Below are 17,137 nucleotides of genomic sequence, written 5' to 3'. Positions count from 1 at the left end.
GTCTCAGAATTAGGAGACCACCGGATAGTCTGGGCAATGTAGCACCAGGGGAACAAAATGTGACCCCTATTGTGTTGGGGAGCTATGTCACTGCCTTTTAAATCTGGATTGGTCTTTGTGTTTTGCAGGAAGGGTTGGTGAATTATCTCAAGGTCATGAGGACATGACTAAATTCGGTGGGGGGAGAGTGTAACATACTGTAAGGTTTCACTGCTAAGGCTAATGTAATGGCTTCTATGTAATGTTCCACTGCTAAGGTTATGGTTTCTCTGTAGCAGCAACGTTTGGGTTATGATTCAAGATAACGGGACTTTGGAGTGCAGAGGCTATCCAATGGGAGAAATGTTCTTTCTTGTGTGTCTGGGAGCTGTGTTTTTCATGGTCTTTCGTCGGGGAGAGAGAGGATGTGAATGGAGACAGTCTGAAGACCACCGGACGGAGTGGACTGAGGAACAAGGGTCCGAGGGCCGGCTACGCTCAAAGGTCGATGGGAACAAATGAACAAACAACGAGCTCCAACAATGCGCAATAGACTGTTTCATGAGAATGGGCCCTTTTTTTTTGGTTTCTTTACTAACCATATAGTCAAATTAAGAAGTATATAAAGATCAGTCATTTAATTGCATATGGTGTACTGTCTGATATTTTGCGGTGTGGATTTGTAACCGGGCAACACATCACGCAGCATCCACTCAAACGAGATTTCTCAGTTTGGCGGGGCCAGAAGTTGTTTTCCCCTAGACGAACACGTGCTGGCCGAGGCTGAGGGTTACAGAAGGATGTAGGCAAAAGGCAGGTAACTATAGGCTAGTTTAACATCTGTAGTTGGGGAAAATGCCTGAAGCTATCATTAAAGAAATAGCAAGGCATCTGGAAATAAATGAATCCATCATGCAGATGCAAGTATGGATTCAGCAAAAGCAGGTCCTGTTTGACAAACTTACTGGAGTTCTTTTAGGATATAATAAACACAATGGATGTTCTTTATTTGGATTTCCAGAAGGCATTCGATCAGGTGCCACATAAAAGACATTCATAAGATAAGGATGCATAGAGTTGTGGATGAGGTATCAGCATGGATAGAAGATTGGTTAACTAATAAAAACCAGAGAGTTGGGAGACACAGGTGTTACTCTGGTTGGCAATCAGTGGTGAGCATATGCTGCAGGGGTCGGTGATGGGCCTTCAACTGTTCATGATATACATTAACGATCTGGAAGGGGGGCTGAGTATAGTGTATTTAAGTTTGTTGATGGCATTAAATTGAATGGAAAAGCAAATTGTGCAGAGAATATGGAGAGTCTGCAGAGGCATATAGATAGGATGCTGCTGTGCAGAAAGACTTGAATCACAAAAGATGGTTTGCAGGTGCGGTAGGCTATCAAAAAGGCAAATGGAATGTTGGTCTTCATTGCTAGAGGGATTGAGTTTAAGAGCAAGGAGGTTATGCTGCAACTGTACAGGGTACTGGTAGGTCCACATCCGAAGAACTGCATGCTGTTCTGGTCTCCCTACTTGAGGAAGGATATACTGGCTTTGGAGGCGGTGCAGAGGAGGTTCACTAGGCTGATTTCTGAGATGAGAGGGTTAGATTATGAAGAGAGTTTGGGTCGCCTGGGACTGTACTCACTGGAATTCAGAAGAATGAGAGGAGATCTTACAGAAATATATAAAATTATGAAAGGGATAGATAAGATAGAGGGAGGAAAGTTGTTTCCTCTGGTATGTGAGATTAGAAATTCAGGACACAGCCTCAAGATTCAAAGGAGTACACTTAGGGCAGATAGGAGGAGAAACTGCTTTTCTCAAAGAGTGGTGAATCTGTGGAATTCTCTGCCCAATGAAGCTTTGGGGACTACCTCAATAAATATATTTAAGACAACGTTGGATGGATTTTTGGATAGTTGGGAAATCAAGGGTTATGGGGAAAAAGGCAGGTAGGTGGAGATGAGTCCATGGTCAGATCAGCCATGGTCTTATTGAATGGCAGAGCAGACTCAATTGGTCGGATGGCCTTCTCCTGCTCCTATTTCTTATGTTCTTAAGCTGCTCTAAAAAGCCATCTCGTAGGCATTCAACAAATTCCCTCTCTTGCAATCTGACACCAACATGATTTTGCTAATCCCTTTGCATATTAAAGTCCCTCATTACAATTATGTCATTACCCTTATTACGTGCCTTTTTCAGCTCCCTTTGCAATCTCAATCCCACATCTCTGATGCTATCTGGAGGCCTATGTATGATTCTCATAATGTTTTAACATTTGCAGTTTCTTAACTCCACCCACAAAGATTCAACATTCTCTGCCCCTGTGTCAGTTCTTCCTAAAGATGTAATTTCATCTCTTACTGAGCCACACCACTGCCTACGCCTTCCTGCCTGTCCCTTCAATACAAAGTATATCCTGTGTTGTTAAGCTCCCAACTATGACTTTCTTTCAGCCATGACTCAGTGATACCCACAATCAATCTCTAATTGCACCATGAGTTCATCCACCTTATTCCGAATGCTATGGCATTTAAATACAGCACCTTCAGTCCTGCATTCTTTGCCCTTTTGAATTTTGCCTCAATAAGAGGAAACCCGTTGGCTCATCCTCAGCTCTATCATACTGGTTCCCATCCCCATGCCATATATTTCAACCACTCATCAGCTCCGCTAAACCAGCCCACAAGGATATTGATCACCCTCAGATTCAAGTGCAATTGATCCCTCCTGCCCCAGAAGAGGGCCCAATTATCCAGAAAAATGAATTTCTCCCCCCGATCCAGTTCTTCAGCCACTTACTTATCTGCCACCTCATTCTATTCCTATCCTTACAGTATTACCTTTTGAGGTCCTGCTTCTCAGCTTCCTCACTTACTCCCTGTATTCTTTTTTTCAAAACCTCCTATTTTCTTCCTATTTTGTTGGTACCAATCTGTACCACAGTTTCTGGCTGCTAACCCTCCCTTTTCAGGATATTGTGGACGTGTCCAGAAACATCGCAGACTGTGGCACCTGGGAGGCAAACTACCATCTGTGATTCCTTTTCGCATTCACAGAGTCACCTATCTGTCCCATTGACTACTATAGAGTCCCCTATTACTGCTACCATCCTCTTCGGTTCCCTACTCTTCTGAACCACAGTGCCATCTGTTAAGTATTAAGTACTTATGTATAATATTTGAATATGTGCAGATGTTGCCAAAGTGGCACAAAATCATCTGATATTCATCATAAAGCCATTCGCTGAATTGTCCTGTTAAATCACATTCTTGTTAATGCAGAGCAACAGAAACTGTGTAGACGATTATACTGCATACAGTTTTATTTGTTTTCCACAGATAGTAATACAGATAATCCTGCTTTTTTCACAAGGCTTATTCTGGTAATTGTGTAATTAAGCTTTGTTCTCTGTTGTAGGTATTACAAGACGTCTGTTTTAATCATGTGTTTCTTAATGCCAACTTTTATCCCCTGGTATTTCTGGGGGGAAAGTCTCTGGAATTCATATTTCCTGGCTTCCATTCTTCGATACACCATCTCTCTGAATGTCACATGGCTGGTAAACAGTGCTGCCCACATGTATGGAAACAGACCCTATGACAAGAACATCAATCCAAGAGAAAACAGATTTGTGACTTTTGGAGCACTTGGTGAGTAGGAAACCAGTCCAGGTTGGTACCAACTTGGTTGTTTTCAAAAATTTGACAGCAATGGGGGCTAACTGCAACTCTGGGTAGAACTCCTTACACATTTGATGCAAGCATTATCCTTTTAGTGATATAATTGATTTGCCTTCTCTTTATGCCTCCTGAAGTTACTAAGCTGTGTCCCAGTCAGCTAGTAGGGCCTGAACTGCACCAACAGAGGTGGTAAAATCAAATACTTGAATTGGGGATGCAATGATGTCAAGTGACCTGACCTTGTTTATAACCCAAACTTGGATGTGTCACAGTAGATCTGTCTTCATCACCTTTGCACTTACAGGTTGTCCGGGACCTCTGCCGACACCTACACAATAGTTTGCATGCAACATCTGCATCAACGGTGTTTATTTGCATGGAGGCTGATGGTAAGCACACCTGTGCAACAAAGCAATTCTTCATGTGCATCTGCTAACTGGAAAAAGAAATACAACATCGAAACATGCTACTCAGCGCAAATACACTAAACCTCTGATTTGGCTATTCATAAATTCCAATGGTTTGGTGTCTTGCTCACTGGTTCCCTGTTCTACTGTTCCCCTGACATTTGCTAATTCATTGAAGTTTGTTATGGTACTGAACAGTGTATGTTACTTACAACTGATTAAAAGTATATTGTAATTAATATGAATAACATTCAAAAGGCCATAAAATTTGCTCATCAGCCTGAGGTGGTACTGTAGCGGTGTGCTACACGCAGCGCTAAAATAACGACACGGAGTCGGTAAACTGCAGCCAAAGACTAAGTTTATTTCAACTCCGCAGTCTTGCTTTTAAGCCTGTCTCTCCCACCAGATACCTTGAGAGGCCCTACTGAAACCCCCTCAGGCTTTCTTCCTTTGTCCCTGCACGCTGGCTAATTGTCAGCCGGTTCGAGTGTGCTAGTAATTGGGTCGCCACATAACCCCCCCCCCCCCCCCAGAACCGGCGATACACCCCCCAATGTCCACAGTCTGGGCTGGACCCTGTTTGGGAGGTCGGCCTCTGCGCCGCGGTGCCGGAAACTCGACCGGTTGCGCCAAGTCCACATGGGTCGGTCCACCGTGAAAACCTCCTCTCTCCCCCCAGCGTCCAGCACGAATGTGGACCCGTTGTTCCTGAGCACCGTAAATGGCCCCTCGTAGGGCCGTTGCAGTGGTGGCCGATGCCCGCCCCGTCGTACAAACACAAACTTACAGTTCTGCAGGTCTTTGGGTACGCAGGTCGGGTGCTGCCCATGCTGCGAAGTGGGTACGGGGGCCAGGGCACCGAGCCTCTCGCGTAGTCTGCCCAGGACTGCTGCGGATTTGTCCTCTCGCCCCCTTGGGGCTGGTATGAACTCCCCGGGAACGACCAGGGGTGCGCCTTACACCAACTCGGCCGACGAAGCATGCAGATCGTCCTTGGGTGCCGTGCGGATGCCGAGTAGGACCCAGGGAAGCTCGTCCGCCCAGTTAGCTCCGTGCAGGCGGGCCATGAGAGCCGACTTCAGGTGACAGTGGAAACGCTCGACTGTGGGTGGTAGGCAGTGGTGTGGTGCAGCTGAGTCCCCAACAGGCTGGTCATCGCTGACCACAGGCTGGAGGTGAACTGGGCGCCTCTGTTGGAGGTAATGTGGGCCGGTACACCAAAGCGGGACACCCAGGTGGCGATCAGTGCCCGGGTGCAAGATTCAGAGGTGGTGTCGGTGAGTGGGACCGCCTCTGGCCATCTTGTGAACCGGTCCACGATAGTCAGGAGGTGCCGCGCTCCGTGCGACACTGGCAGGGGGCCCACGATATCCAAATGAATGTGGTCGAAACGCCGGTGGGTGGGGTGGAACTGCTGCAGCGGGGCCTTGGTGTGTCGCTGCACCTTGGCCATCTGGCAGTGCATGCACGTTCTGGCCCAGTCACGGACCTGCTGGAGACCATCCGGACGGTAGTGCGGATGGAGGGGTGCGCCAAGTTGTGAATGGAGTCGAAAACACGTCACCGCCAAGGTGCCGGGACGACGGGACGGGGCTGGCCGGTGGCGACATCACAGAGTAGGGTCCTCTCACCTGGGCCTACGGGGAGGTCCTGGAGCTGCAAACCGGAGACTGCGGACCTGTAACACGGGATTTCCTCATCTGCCAACTATGCCTCAGCCAGTGCCTCAAAGTCTACCCCTTGGGAAAGGGCGTGAATGTTAGCGAAAGAGCGCATCCGCCACAACATTGTCCTTACCCGAGACGTGCCGGACGTCCGTCGTGTATTCAGAGATGTAGGACAGATGGCGCTGCTGGTGGGACGACCAGGGATCGGACACCTTTGTGAATGTAAAGGTAAGCGGTTTGTGGTCTGTGAACGCGGTGAAGGGCCTACCTTCTAAGAAGTACCTGAAATGCCGGATTGCCAGGTATAGCGCCAACAGCTCCCGGTCGAAAGCACTGTATTTGAGCTCGGGTGGCCGCAGGTGTTTGCTGAAAAACGCCAGGGGTTGCCAGCGGCCCGCGATGAGCTGCTCCAGTACCCCACCGACTGCCATATTAGATGAGTCCACTGTGAGGGCGGTAGGGACGTCCATTCTGGGGTGCACTAGCATCGTGGCGTTCGCCAAGGCATCCTTCATTTGAATGAAAGCGGCGGCGGACACCTCATCCCAGGTAATGTCCTTGCCCGGACCGGACAGCAAAGCGAACAGGGGGCGCATGATCCGGGCAGCTGAAGGGAGGAAGTGGTGGTAGAAATTGACCATACCTACGAATTCCTGGAGGCCTTTGATCGTGGTGGGTCGGGGGAAATGGCGGACTGCATCTACCTTAGCGGGCAGAGGGGTTGCCCCATCTGTGGTAATCCTGTGGCCCAGGAAGTCAATGGTGTCGAGCCCGAACTGGCATTTGGCCAGGTTGATCGTTAGACCGTAGTCACTCAGCCGGGCATAGAGTTGTCGGAGGTGGGACAGATGCTCCTGACAACTGCTGCTGGCTATGAGGATGTCGTCCAAATAGATGAATGCGAAGTCCAGGTCGCGTCCCACCGCGTCCATCAACCGCTGGAACGTCTGTGCGGCATTCTTCAGGCCGAACGGCATGCGGAGGAACTCAAAAAGACCGAATGGGGTGATGAGAACCGTTTTGGGGACGTCGTCTGGATGCATCGGAATTTGATGGTATCCGCGGATGAGGTCTACCTTGGAGAAGATCCACATGCCTTGAAGGTTTGCTGCAAAGTCCTGAATGTGCAGCACAGGGTAGCGGTCCGGTGTTGTAGCCTCGTTCAGCCTGCGGTAGTCTCCGCACGGTCTCCAGCCCCCTGTCGCTTTGGGCACCATGTGCAGGGGGGAGGCCCATGGGCTGTCGGACCGCCGAATGATCCCCAATTCCTCCATCCTCTTGAACTCCTCCTTCGCCAGTCGGAGCTTGTCCGGGGGAAGCCGCCGAGCGCGGGCATGGAGGGATGGTCCCTGGGTCAGGATGTGGTGCTGTACGCCGTGTCGGGGCATGGCTGCCGCGAACTGCGGTGCCAGAACCGATGGGAAATCCGCCAGGACCCTGGTGAAGTCGTTGTCGGACAGCGTGATGGAGCCGAGGTGAGGGGCTGGCAACTGGGCTGCACCCAGGGAGAACGTCTGAAAGGTCTCGGCGTGAACCAATCTCTTCCTGGGCAGGTCGACCAGTAGGCTGTGAGCCCGCAAGAAATCCGCACCCAGAAGCGGCTGGGCTATGTCGGCCAGTGTGAAGTCCCACGTAAACTGGCTGGAGTCGAACCGTAGCTGCACCGGACGGGTGCCATAAGTCCTTATAGTGCTGCCGTTCGCGGCCCGCAGGGGGGGACCCGGCGCCCTGCTGCGGGTGTCGTAACTCATCGGAGGTAAGACGCTGATCTTGGCACCGGTGTTGACCAAAAACCGGCGTCCCGACTGCTTGTCCCAGACATACAGGAGGCTATCCCGATGGCCAGCCATCGTAGCCATCAGCGACGGCTGGCCCTGGCGTTTCCCGGGAACTGGCAGGGCGGGCGACAACAGCGGGCTTCTGCGCCCCACTGCTGGTGGTAGAAACACCATTGCTCGTTGGGCTCCACACCCCGGCCTCTGGGTTTAGCGGGCTCTGCAGCCGGGCCTGGACTGGTTTGCTGCTGGGAGCGTGGCCGGGAGATCTGTGCGATGGATGCCCCACTCACCTTCTTGGTGTTCCACAGCAAGTCCGCCCGGGCTGCCACCTTCCGGGGGTCGCTGAAATCCGCGTCGGACAGCAGCAGGCGTATGTCCTCGGGCAGCTGCTCCAGGAATGCCTGCTCAAACATGAGGCAGGGTGTGTGTCCGTCGGCCAGAGACAACATCTCATTCATTAAAGCTGATGAGGGCATGTCTCCCAAGCCATCCAGGTGCAGTAAACGGGCAGGTCGCTCGCGGCGGGAGAGCCCGAAAGTCCCTATGAGCAGGGCTTTGAATGCCGTGTACCTGCCGTCCGCCGGGGTAGACTGTACGAACTCCGCGACCTGGGCCGCTGTGTCCTGGTCGAGGGAGCTCACCACGTAGTAGTAACAGGTGTCCTCTGAGGTTATCTGCCGAACGTGGAATTGGGCTTCTGCTTGCTGAAACCATAGGCGAGGTTGTAGCGTCCAGAAGCTTGGCAGCTTCAAGGAAACCGCATTAACAAATGCACAGCGTCTGCCATCTCCGGTCCAAAAACGTTTGGACCGTCGGGGTCACCAATTGTAGCGGTGTGCTACATGCAGCGCTAAAATAATGACACGGAGTCGGTAAACTGCAGCCAAAGACTAAGTTTATTTCAACTCCACAGTCTTGCTTTTAAGCCTGTCTCTCCCACCAGATACCTTGAGAGGCCCTACTGAAACCCCCTCAGGCTTTCTTCCTTTGTCCCTGCACTCTGGCTAATTGTCAGCCGGTTCGAGTGTGCTAGTAATTGGGTCGCCACAGTACCTTAATTGTCATTTGAATCTGTACCTCCTTGGTTATTTTGTTTATTCAAATTGCCTTGCCCACTTTTACAAATGTCAAATTCTTCTGGCTGTGGTGGCTCATTATGCCACATTATTAAGGTCCTGAGAAGTATAATTCACAATTTGTAACCAAAAAGCTGCTTGTTGTTATGAAATTTTGACACCATTTGTTCTACCCCTGCATCCAAGTCTTTGATATGTAGTAATGCTGCCTCAATATAACTTAATAAGATTGCGTGACCTACTGTCACTCTTTCTAGAAAAGTTGCTTTTTAATTTTTAAGTTTACTATCTGCGCCTAGTACTTGAAGTAATATCTTATTTACAGAATTTTAGAAGTGAAAAAGTAAGCTAGTAGGGGACTTCCCTACAATTCATGAATATTCTATCTATAAGAGACAGCAAATGTTGGAATTAGAAACAAAAGGAACATTGCTGTAGATACTCAGCAGACTGAGCAACCTCTGTGTGGTGGGGGGAGGGGTGGAATTGTTGACTTTTCGGGTCAAGACCCTGTATCAGGTCTGCCCATTATTAAATATGCTTTCCCAATGAAATGTTTTATCAAGTACAATCCTGAGTAGGTTTTTTTTACATCTGCAGATTGTAATGACAGTTGTCCAGTACTTAAGCATAGAATCATCCTTGATCTGTTTGTGCTCCTCTCCAAACCATGTGGCACATTGGGTGGCAACTTTGCTGTTACTTTACTATTTGTTTTTTCACAAGGCAGAGTTGTCAGCTCGACTTGGATGGAAAGCGTGCAAGAAGCCGGCCTTGTTTGACTGAGATCACTCACCTCCAAGTCCATGTGGATGCCGCTACACCATTGGCTGGCTCAAATTATCATCCTTGATAGAAACTCAAAATTTCCTTGGGTTTTTATGATCAGCTGTCATTGTAGTCAGTTGTGATCCCACAATCTTTCCAGGGTTCTCACCAGCAAGTTGGTACTTGGAGAGTAACTTGAAACAATATCTTAGCAATGATGTCTGAGGACCCTCACCTCAGGATTCAACTCTTGATATCGTCTCTTTAGTAAAGACCAACTTTAAATACTTATAAAATTCCTGCACCGTTCTCGGATCATTGTCTACAAAGTAACAGTTCTCTTCAGGACCCACCTAATAATTCCTCCTTTTTCTAATATACATACATAACATATTTCATTTCCCATTTTGATTTTAAAATAATCTGCTCCAATCCCCACAGCTTTTCTCCTACTGTATTAATTTCTCCATTTTTTATATTCATTACTACAGTACTTGTATGCCCTCACTATGGACTTTAATGGGGGTTGTAATCTCTTTACCTTGCTGCAGCATCCTGAAATTGCAGGCATGTACTTGGGCACCCTAGATATGTGCCTAGGACTTTTGCATGGTACTATATATATAAAAAAATAAGTAGTGCAGAAATAGTGAGGTAGCGTTCATGGTTTGGTTCATTGTCAGTTCAGAAATCAATTGGCAGAGGGGAAGGAGCTGTTCATGAAACGTTGAGTGTGTGTCTTCAGGTTCCTACACCTCCTCCCTGATGTACTCGAGCAAAAAGATAGTCACCACCTACCCTATCCACACTTCTCATAATTCCATTTACTCCCCTCAGCCTCTGATGCTCCAGAGAAAACAACCCAAGTGTGTTCAATCTCTCCTTATGGCTGATGCCCTCTAATTCAGGTGGCATCCTGGTAAATCTCCACATTCTTCCTGTAATGGGATGGCCAGAAGAGAGAATACCTTTCACTACATGTTCAGAGTTTTAATTTGTCCCTTCTTTCTCCCCTCTCCCCCCGAATAGAATCTGGTGCCTTGGTGTATTCCAACTATGATCTGCTCCTCAAGTATTTTGTGGTGCCCATATCATTCAGCCACTGCTTCTACCCTGTTGAGAGGCCCAGCAGCCACATCGGATGCTCAAGCAGCTGTTTGCTGTTCTTTTTCCCGTGTCTGATGTTCAGCAGTTTATGTACAATACTTGAAATGAACTAGAAATCCTTTGGTTTGGGGTGTCACTTTTGATGTGCCGCTTCTTTAAAAAATGAACAAAAATTATGTGCAGGTTTAGCTTTTATGTAGTTTCCAGTTGTAGTGCACTTCACCTTTGTAACCAAGAATAATAATTGCTGATCTAGCCACACCCAAATAGATTGTCTCAGTTTAGAGAGATAAGATAATATAAAGCAAATAATTAGTCCCATTTATACCCAAGCACAAGATTTATTGCTCTAGCATTTCATTAAAAGTCCTCCAGCACTAACTCATCCTACCTGCAGTATTTGGCACGCTTGACTAGATCATCCTTTCCCTGTACCTCTGCACCACTGGTCCACAGATAAAGTCCACGTTCAGCATTTTCCATTCTTGTCTTTAAGTCACAGCCAGAGTCACCTCTGAAAGCTGGTAGTACTGGATCTTTCCTTGGCTTCCTCCAACTTGTCCTGCTCATCAGTAACGTTGGAAAATGCTTTGTTAATTTCCACAAAAGGGCTGGCAAAAAAAAAGTTTTATCTCACAATCTTTCTGTCCCTCATTGAATTGAATTGACTTTATTTCTTACATCCTTCACATACGAGGAATAAAAATCTAACGTTACGTCTCTGTCTAAATAGTAATTTATAATAACTTATAATAAATAGAAGTCAATATAACATAGAAATACGCTCAAATCAGCGTGAGTTAATCAGTCTGATGGCCTGGTGGAAGAAGCTGTCCCAGAGCCTGTTGGTCCTGGCTTTTATGCTGTGGTACCGTTTCCTGGATGGTAGCAGCTGGAATAGATTGTGGTTGGGTTGGCTCAGGTCCCCAATGATCCTATGGGCCCTTTTTGCACACCTGTCTTTGTAAATGTCCTGAATCATTGGAAGTTCACAACTACAGATGCGCTGAGCTGTCCACAGCACTCACTGCAGAGTCCTGCGATTAAGGGAGGTACATTTCCCATACCAGGCAGTGATGCAGCCAGTCAGGATGCTCTCAATTGTGTCCCTGTACAAAGTTCTTAGGATTTGGGGGCCTATACTAAACTTCCTCAACCGTTCTGAGGTGAAAGAGGCACTGTTGTGCCTTTTTTACCACACAGCTGGTGTGTACAGACCACGTGAGATCCTCAGTGATGTGGATGCCGAGGAACTTAAAACATTTTACTCTGTCAACCCCAGATCCATTGATGTTAATCGAGGTTAGCCCATCTCCATTCCTCCTGTAATCCATAATTAGCTCCTTTGTTTTTGCAGCATTGAGGGAGAGGTTGTTGTCTTGACACCCCTGTGTCAGAGAGTTGACTTCTTCCTTGTAGGCCGCCTTGTTTGAGATTAGGCCGATCAATGTAATGTCGTCGGCAAATTTAATTAGCAGATTGGAGCTGTAGGTGGCGACACAGTCATGGGTATACAGGGAGTAAAGGAAGAGACTTAGTACACAGCCCTGAGGGGCTCCTGTGTTGAGAGTCAAGAGGGGCAGAGGTGAGGGAGTCCGCTCTTACCACCTGCCAACGATTTTACAGGAAGTCCAGCATCCAGCTGCACAAGGCAGGGTCAAGGTAGAGGTCTCTGAGCTTCCTGTCGAGTCTGGAGGGAATTATGGTGTTGAATGCTGAACTGTAGTCCAAGAACAGCATTCTCACATAAGCATTATTTAATAGGTGGCTATTTAAAAAGGGAGCTTCAAGGGTGCTTGTCCATTGTACATGGCCTATCAGCAGCTATAACCGGAGGACCATTCGTGAGTTAAATAGCAGGGAAGTGAGGAGGTGACAGATAGGAGCTATAGGCAAGTAGTCACACCGGGGCCTCGGGAGACAGATAAGTGGGTAGCAGGAGAGGGAAGGGCAGGAGTCAGATACTAGAGAGTGGCTGTCCCCTTTATCAATAAGTACTCCTGCTTGAGTACTGTTGGGGGGGGGGGGGGGCCTACCTGGGGGAAGCAACAGTGGCCACGCCTTTGGCACAGTCTGGCCCTGTGGCTCAGAAGGGTAGGGAAAGGAAGAGGGCAGCAGTAATAGGGAACTCTATAGTTAGGGGGTCAGACAGGCGATTCTGTGGATGCAGGAAGGAAACATGGATGGCAGTTGGCCTCGTAGGTGCCAGGGTCCGGGATGTTTCTGATCGCATCCACTATATCCTGAAGTGGGAAGGAGAACAGCCAGAGGTCGTGGTACATATTGGTACCATGACATAGGTAGGAAAAGGGAGGTCCTGAAAAGAAACTACAGGGATTTAGGAAAGAAGTTGAGAAGCAGGACCTCAGAGTAGTAATCTCAGGATTACTGCCTGTACCATGTGACGTTGAGTATAGGAATAGAGTGAGGTGGAGGATAAATGCGTGGCTGATGGATTGGAGGAGGGGGCACGGATTCAGAATTCTGGATCATTGAGACCTCTTTTGGGGCAGGTGTGACCTGTACAAAAAGGACGAGTTGCACTTGATCCCGGGGGATCAATATCCTGGCGATGAGGTTTGCTAATGCAGCGGGGAGAGTTTAAACTAGAATTGCTGGGGGTTGGGAACTGAACTAAAGAGATGGGGGAAGGGGGCTGTTGGCTCACAAATAGTGAAAGCTGGGGAGATGGTGTGAGAGGGAGGGTAGGCAAGTGATAAAGAAGGGATACGCTTAGACTGATGGTTTGAGATGTGTGCATGAACAAAGCAGGATGAGCTTAGAGCGTGGATCAGTCCTTGGAGCTATGATGTTGTGGCCATTACAGAGACTTGGATGGCTCAGTGGCAGGATTGGTTACTTAGAGTGCCAACTTCAGATGTTTCAGAAAGGACAGGGAAGGAGGCAAAAAAGGTGGGGGCGTGGTACTGCTGATCAGAAATAGTGTCACAGCTGCAGAAAAGGAGGAAGTCATAGAGGGATTGTCTACTGAGTCTCTGTGGGTGGAAGTTACAAACAGGAAGGAGTCAATAACTCTACGGTGTTTTCTTTATAGACCACCCAATAGTAACAGGGACATCGGGAACAGATAGGGAGACAGATTCTGGAAAGGTGTAATAATAACAGGGTTGTCGTGGTGGGAGATTTTAATTTCCCAAGTATTGATTGGCATCTCCCTAGAGCGAGGGGTTTAGATGGGGTGGGGTTTGTTAGGTGTGTTCAGGAAGGTTTCCTGACACAATATGTAGATAAGCCTACAAGAGGAGAGGTTGTACTTGATCTGGTATCGGGAAATGCACCTGCTCAGGTGTCAGGTCTCAGTGGAAGACCATTTTGATAGTGATCACAGCTCTATTTCCTTTACCATAGCATTAGAGAGGGTTAGGAATGCATTTAATTGGAGTAAGGAGAAATATGAAGCTATCAGGCAGGAACTTGGAAGCATAAATAGAGAACAGATGTTCTCGGGGAAATGTACGGCAGAAATGTACATTGTACAATGTAGGGGATTTTTGCGTGGAGTTCTGCATAGGTACGTTCCAATGAGACGGAAAGGGTGGTAGTGTACAGGAACCATGGTGAACAAAGGCTGTTGAAAATCTAGTCAAGAAGAAAAGAAAAGCTTACGAAGGGTTTAGAAAGCCAGGTAATTATAGAGATGTAGAAGATTATAAGGCTAGCAGGAAGGAGCTTACGAATGAAATTAGGAGAGGCAGAAGGGGCCGTATGAAGCCCTTGTGGACAGGATTAAGAAAAACCCCAAGGCATTCTACAAGTATGTGAAGAGCAAGAGGATATGATGTGAGAGAATAGGACCTATCAAGTGTGACAGTGGGAAAATATGTATATAAATGGAGGAGATAGCTGAGGTACATAACGAATACTTTGCTTCAGTATTCACTACGGCAAAGGATCTTGGCGATTGACTTACAATGGATTAAAAAGCTTGAACATACAGAAACTAAGAAAGAGAATGTGCAGGAGCTTTTGGAAAGCATCAAGTTGGATAAGTCTCCAGGACCAGACGAGATGTACCCCAGGCTACACTGGGAGATGAGGAAGGAGATTGCTGAGCCTCTGGCAATAATCTTTGCATCATCAATGGGGACGGGGGAGGTTCCGGAGGATTGGAGGGTTGCGGATGTTGTTCCCTTATTCAAGAAAGGGAGTAGAGATAGCCCAGGGAATTATAGATCAGTGAATCTTACCTCAGTGGTTGGTAAGTTGATGGAAAAAATCCTGAGGCATGATTTATAAACATTTGGAGAAATATAATATGATTAGTAGTAGTCAGCATGGCTTTGTCAAAGGCAGGTTGTGTTTTACGAGCCTGATTGAATTTTTTGAGGATGTGACTAAACACGTTGATGAAGATAGAGCAGTAGATGTAGTGTATATGGATTTCAGCAAGGCATTTGCTAAAGTACTCCATGCCAGGCTTATTGAGAAAGTAAGGAGGCAAGGGATCCAAGGGGACCTTGATTTGTGGATCCAGAATTGGCTTGCCCACAGAAGGCTAAGAGTGGTTGTAGACAGGTCATATTCTCCATGGAGGTCAGTCACCAGTGGTGTCCCTCAGGGGTCTGTTCTGCGACCCCTTCTCTTCATGATTTTTATAAATGACCTGTATGAGGAAGTGAAGGGATGGGTTAGTAAATTTGCTGATGTCACAAAGGTTGGGGGGGGCTGTCAGAGAGTTTACAGCGGGACATCCATAGGATGTAAAGCTGGGTTGAGAAGTGACAGATGGAGTTCAACCCAGATAAATGTGAGGTGGTTCATTTTTCTATGTCAAATGATGGCAGAATATAGTATTAATGGTAAGATTCTTGGCAGTGTGGAGGATCAGAGGGTTCTTGGGATCCGAGTCCATAGGACACTCAAAGCTGCTGCTGTGCGGGTTGACTCTGTTGTTAAGAAGGCATATGGTGAATTGGCCTTCATCAACCGTGGGATTGAGTTTAAGAGCAGAGAGGTAATATTACAGCTATATAGGACCCTGGTCAGACCCCACTTGTGCTCAGTTCTGGTCACCTCAATACAGGAAGGAAACTATAGGAAGGGTGCAGGGGAGATTTACAAGGATGTTGCTTGGATTGGGGAGCATGCCTTATGAGAATAGGTTGAGTGAATTTGTCCTTCTCTCTTTGGAGTGACGGAGGATGAGAGGTGACCTGATAGAGGTGTATAAGATGATGAGAAGCATTGATTGTTTGGATAGTTAGAGGCTTTTTCCAAGGAGTGAAATGGCTGATACGAGAGGGCACAGTTTTAAGGTGCTTGGAAGTAGGTACAGAGGAGATGTCAGGGGTAAGTCTTTTACGCAGAGAGTGGTGAGTGAGTGCGTGGAATGTGTTGCCGGCGACGGTGGTGGAGGCAGTTACAATAGGGTCTTTTAAGAGACTCCTGGATAGGTACATGGAGCTTAGAAAATAGAGGGCTGTGGGTAACTCTAGGAAATTTCTAAAGTAAGTACATGTTTGGCACACCATTGTGGGCTGAAGGACTTGTATTGTGCTGTAGTTTTTCTGTTTCTATGTTTCATCCTTCTCCAGATGTGTAAGGACATTGTTGCACTATCAGTTATCTTAGTACTGAATTAGAATAAATTGCCTCTGAAGATTTGCAAAGATCAAAGGTATTGGCTCTTGGCTAGGTTTCCAAGCTGCTAAACTTTTAATGCTAAACACAAAGTACACTGCAGATGCTGTGGTCAAATCAAGACGTACAAAAAAGCTGGATAAACTCAGCAGGTCGGGCAGCATCCGTTGAAAGGAGCAGTCAACGTTTTGGGTTGAGACCCTTCATCAGGACTAAACTTTTAATGCTGTCTGGCGATTCTCACTTTTAATCCCTTGTCCTCAAGTCCCATTGATCCATCACACACATTCTTACTGACCGGTATGTTCTCCTAGTTAATCAGCATTCTCGTGCTTGATTTCAAGTTCTCCATTGACTCCTTATCCACATTGTTTCCTCCATGTTGAGAGACTGGCAAATCTCAAATTTTCATTTGATAGACATTCTTGATTTTAGTTATTCCACCACTAATATGAGTGTCTTCAGCTGTGCAATTACTCTGGAATTGCCATCCTAAATTGTTTTCTCTCTTTTTTCCCTTTAACATATTCTTTAAAACTTATCCTTTCACCATTTGCCCTAATGTGATTGTCAAATCTTGTTAGATAATGCATATATGGAGTGCTTTGGGACATTTCCCTGTATTAAGGGTGCCACATTCTTGTTGTCCTCTATCCATTACAGTTTACTTGTGTCAGCAGCTTCTAATGTAGATGCATTTGGATGACAATATGAGATGTTTTTCTAGGTGACTGTAGTGTTACAATTACAAAAAAGTTGTTCCTCGTATTTTAAAATAGCAAATCGTGATCTATTCTGAAAAACCAAACTGGGCAATGTGGCCTGATCAAACATTACACATTTTAGGGACTTAATAGAAAAGGATTAATAATTGCAGAAATTATGCTTGATAAATATGTTGGGTGGGATGGGTTGATGGTGGAGAGTAGTACTGGCTATGAAGGTACTGGTAGGTGAAGGGAATACGGAATAATAAAACTACATAAAACAGGATATCCAGTCAGATACTGTAGCAGCCCTTGTTGCATGTTACAGCACTGAAAGTGGTTATGGAGAACATTT

The 17,137-nt window shown here is 47.0% G+C and overlaps 1 protein-coding gene across 1 annotated transcript in view; it reads left to right on the top strand.

Moving 5' to 3' along the window:
* Positions 1-17,137, top strand: part of LOC140738033 (stearoyl-CoA desaturase 5-like) — a 107,797-nt gene that overhangs the window by 85,222 nt on the left and 5,438 nt on the right. The window contains exon 4 of the mRNA XM_073065012.1: positions 3,406-3,638. Coding sequence (XP_072921113.1) covers positions 3,406-3,638 — 233 coding nt within the window. The remainder of the gene's footprint in view (positions 1-3,405; positions 3,639-17,137) is intronic.

The sequence above is a fragment of the Hemitrygon akajei genome, chromosome 13, assembly GCF_048418815.1.
Source record: "Hemitrygon akajei chromosome 13, sHemAka1.3, whole genome shotgun sequence".
Taxonomy (NCBI): Eukaryota; Metazoa; Chordata; class Chondrichthyes; order Myliobatiformes; family Dasyatidae; genus Hemitrygon; species Hemitrygon akajei.
This window is presented reverse-complemented; position numbering and strand designations above follow the sequence as displayed.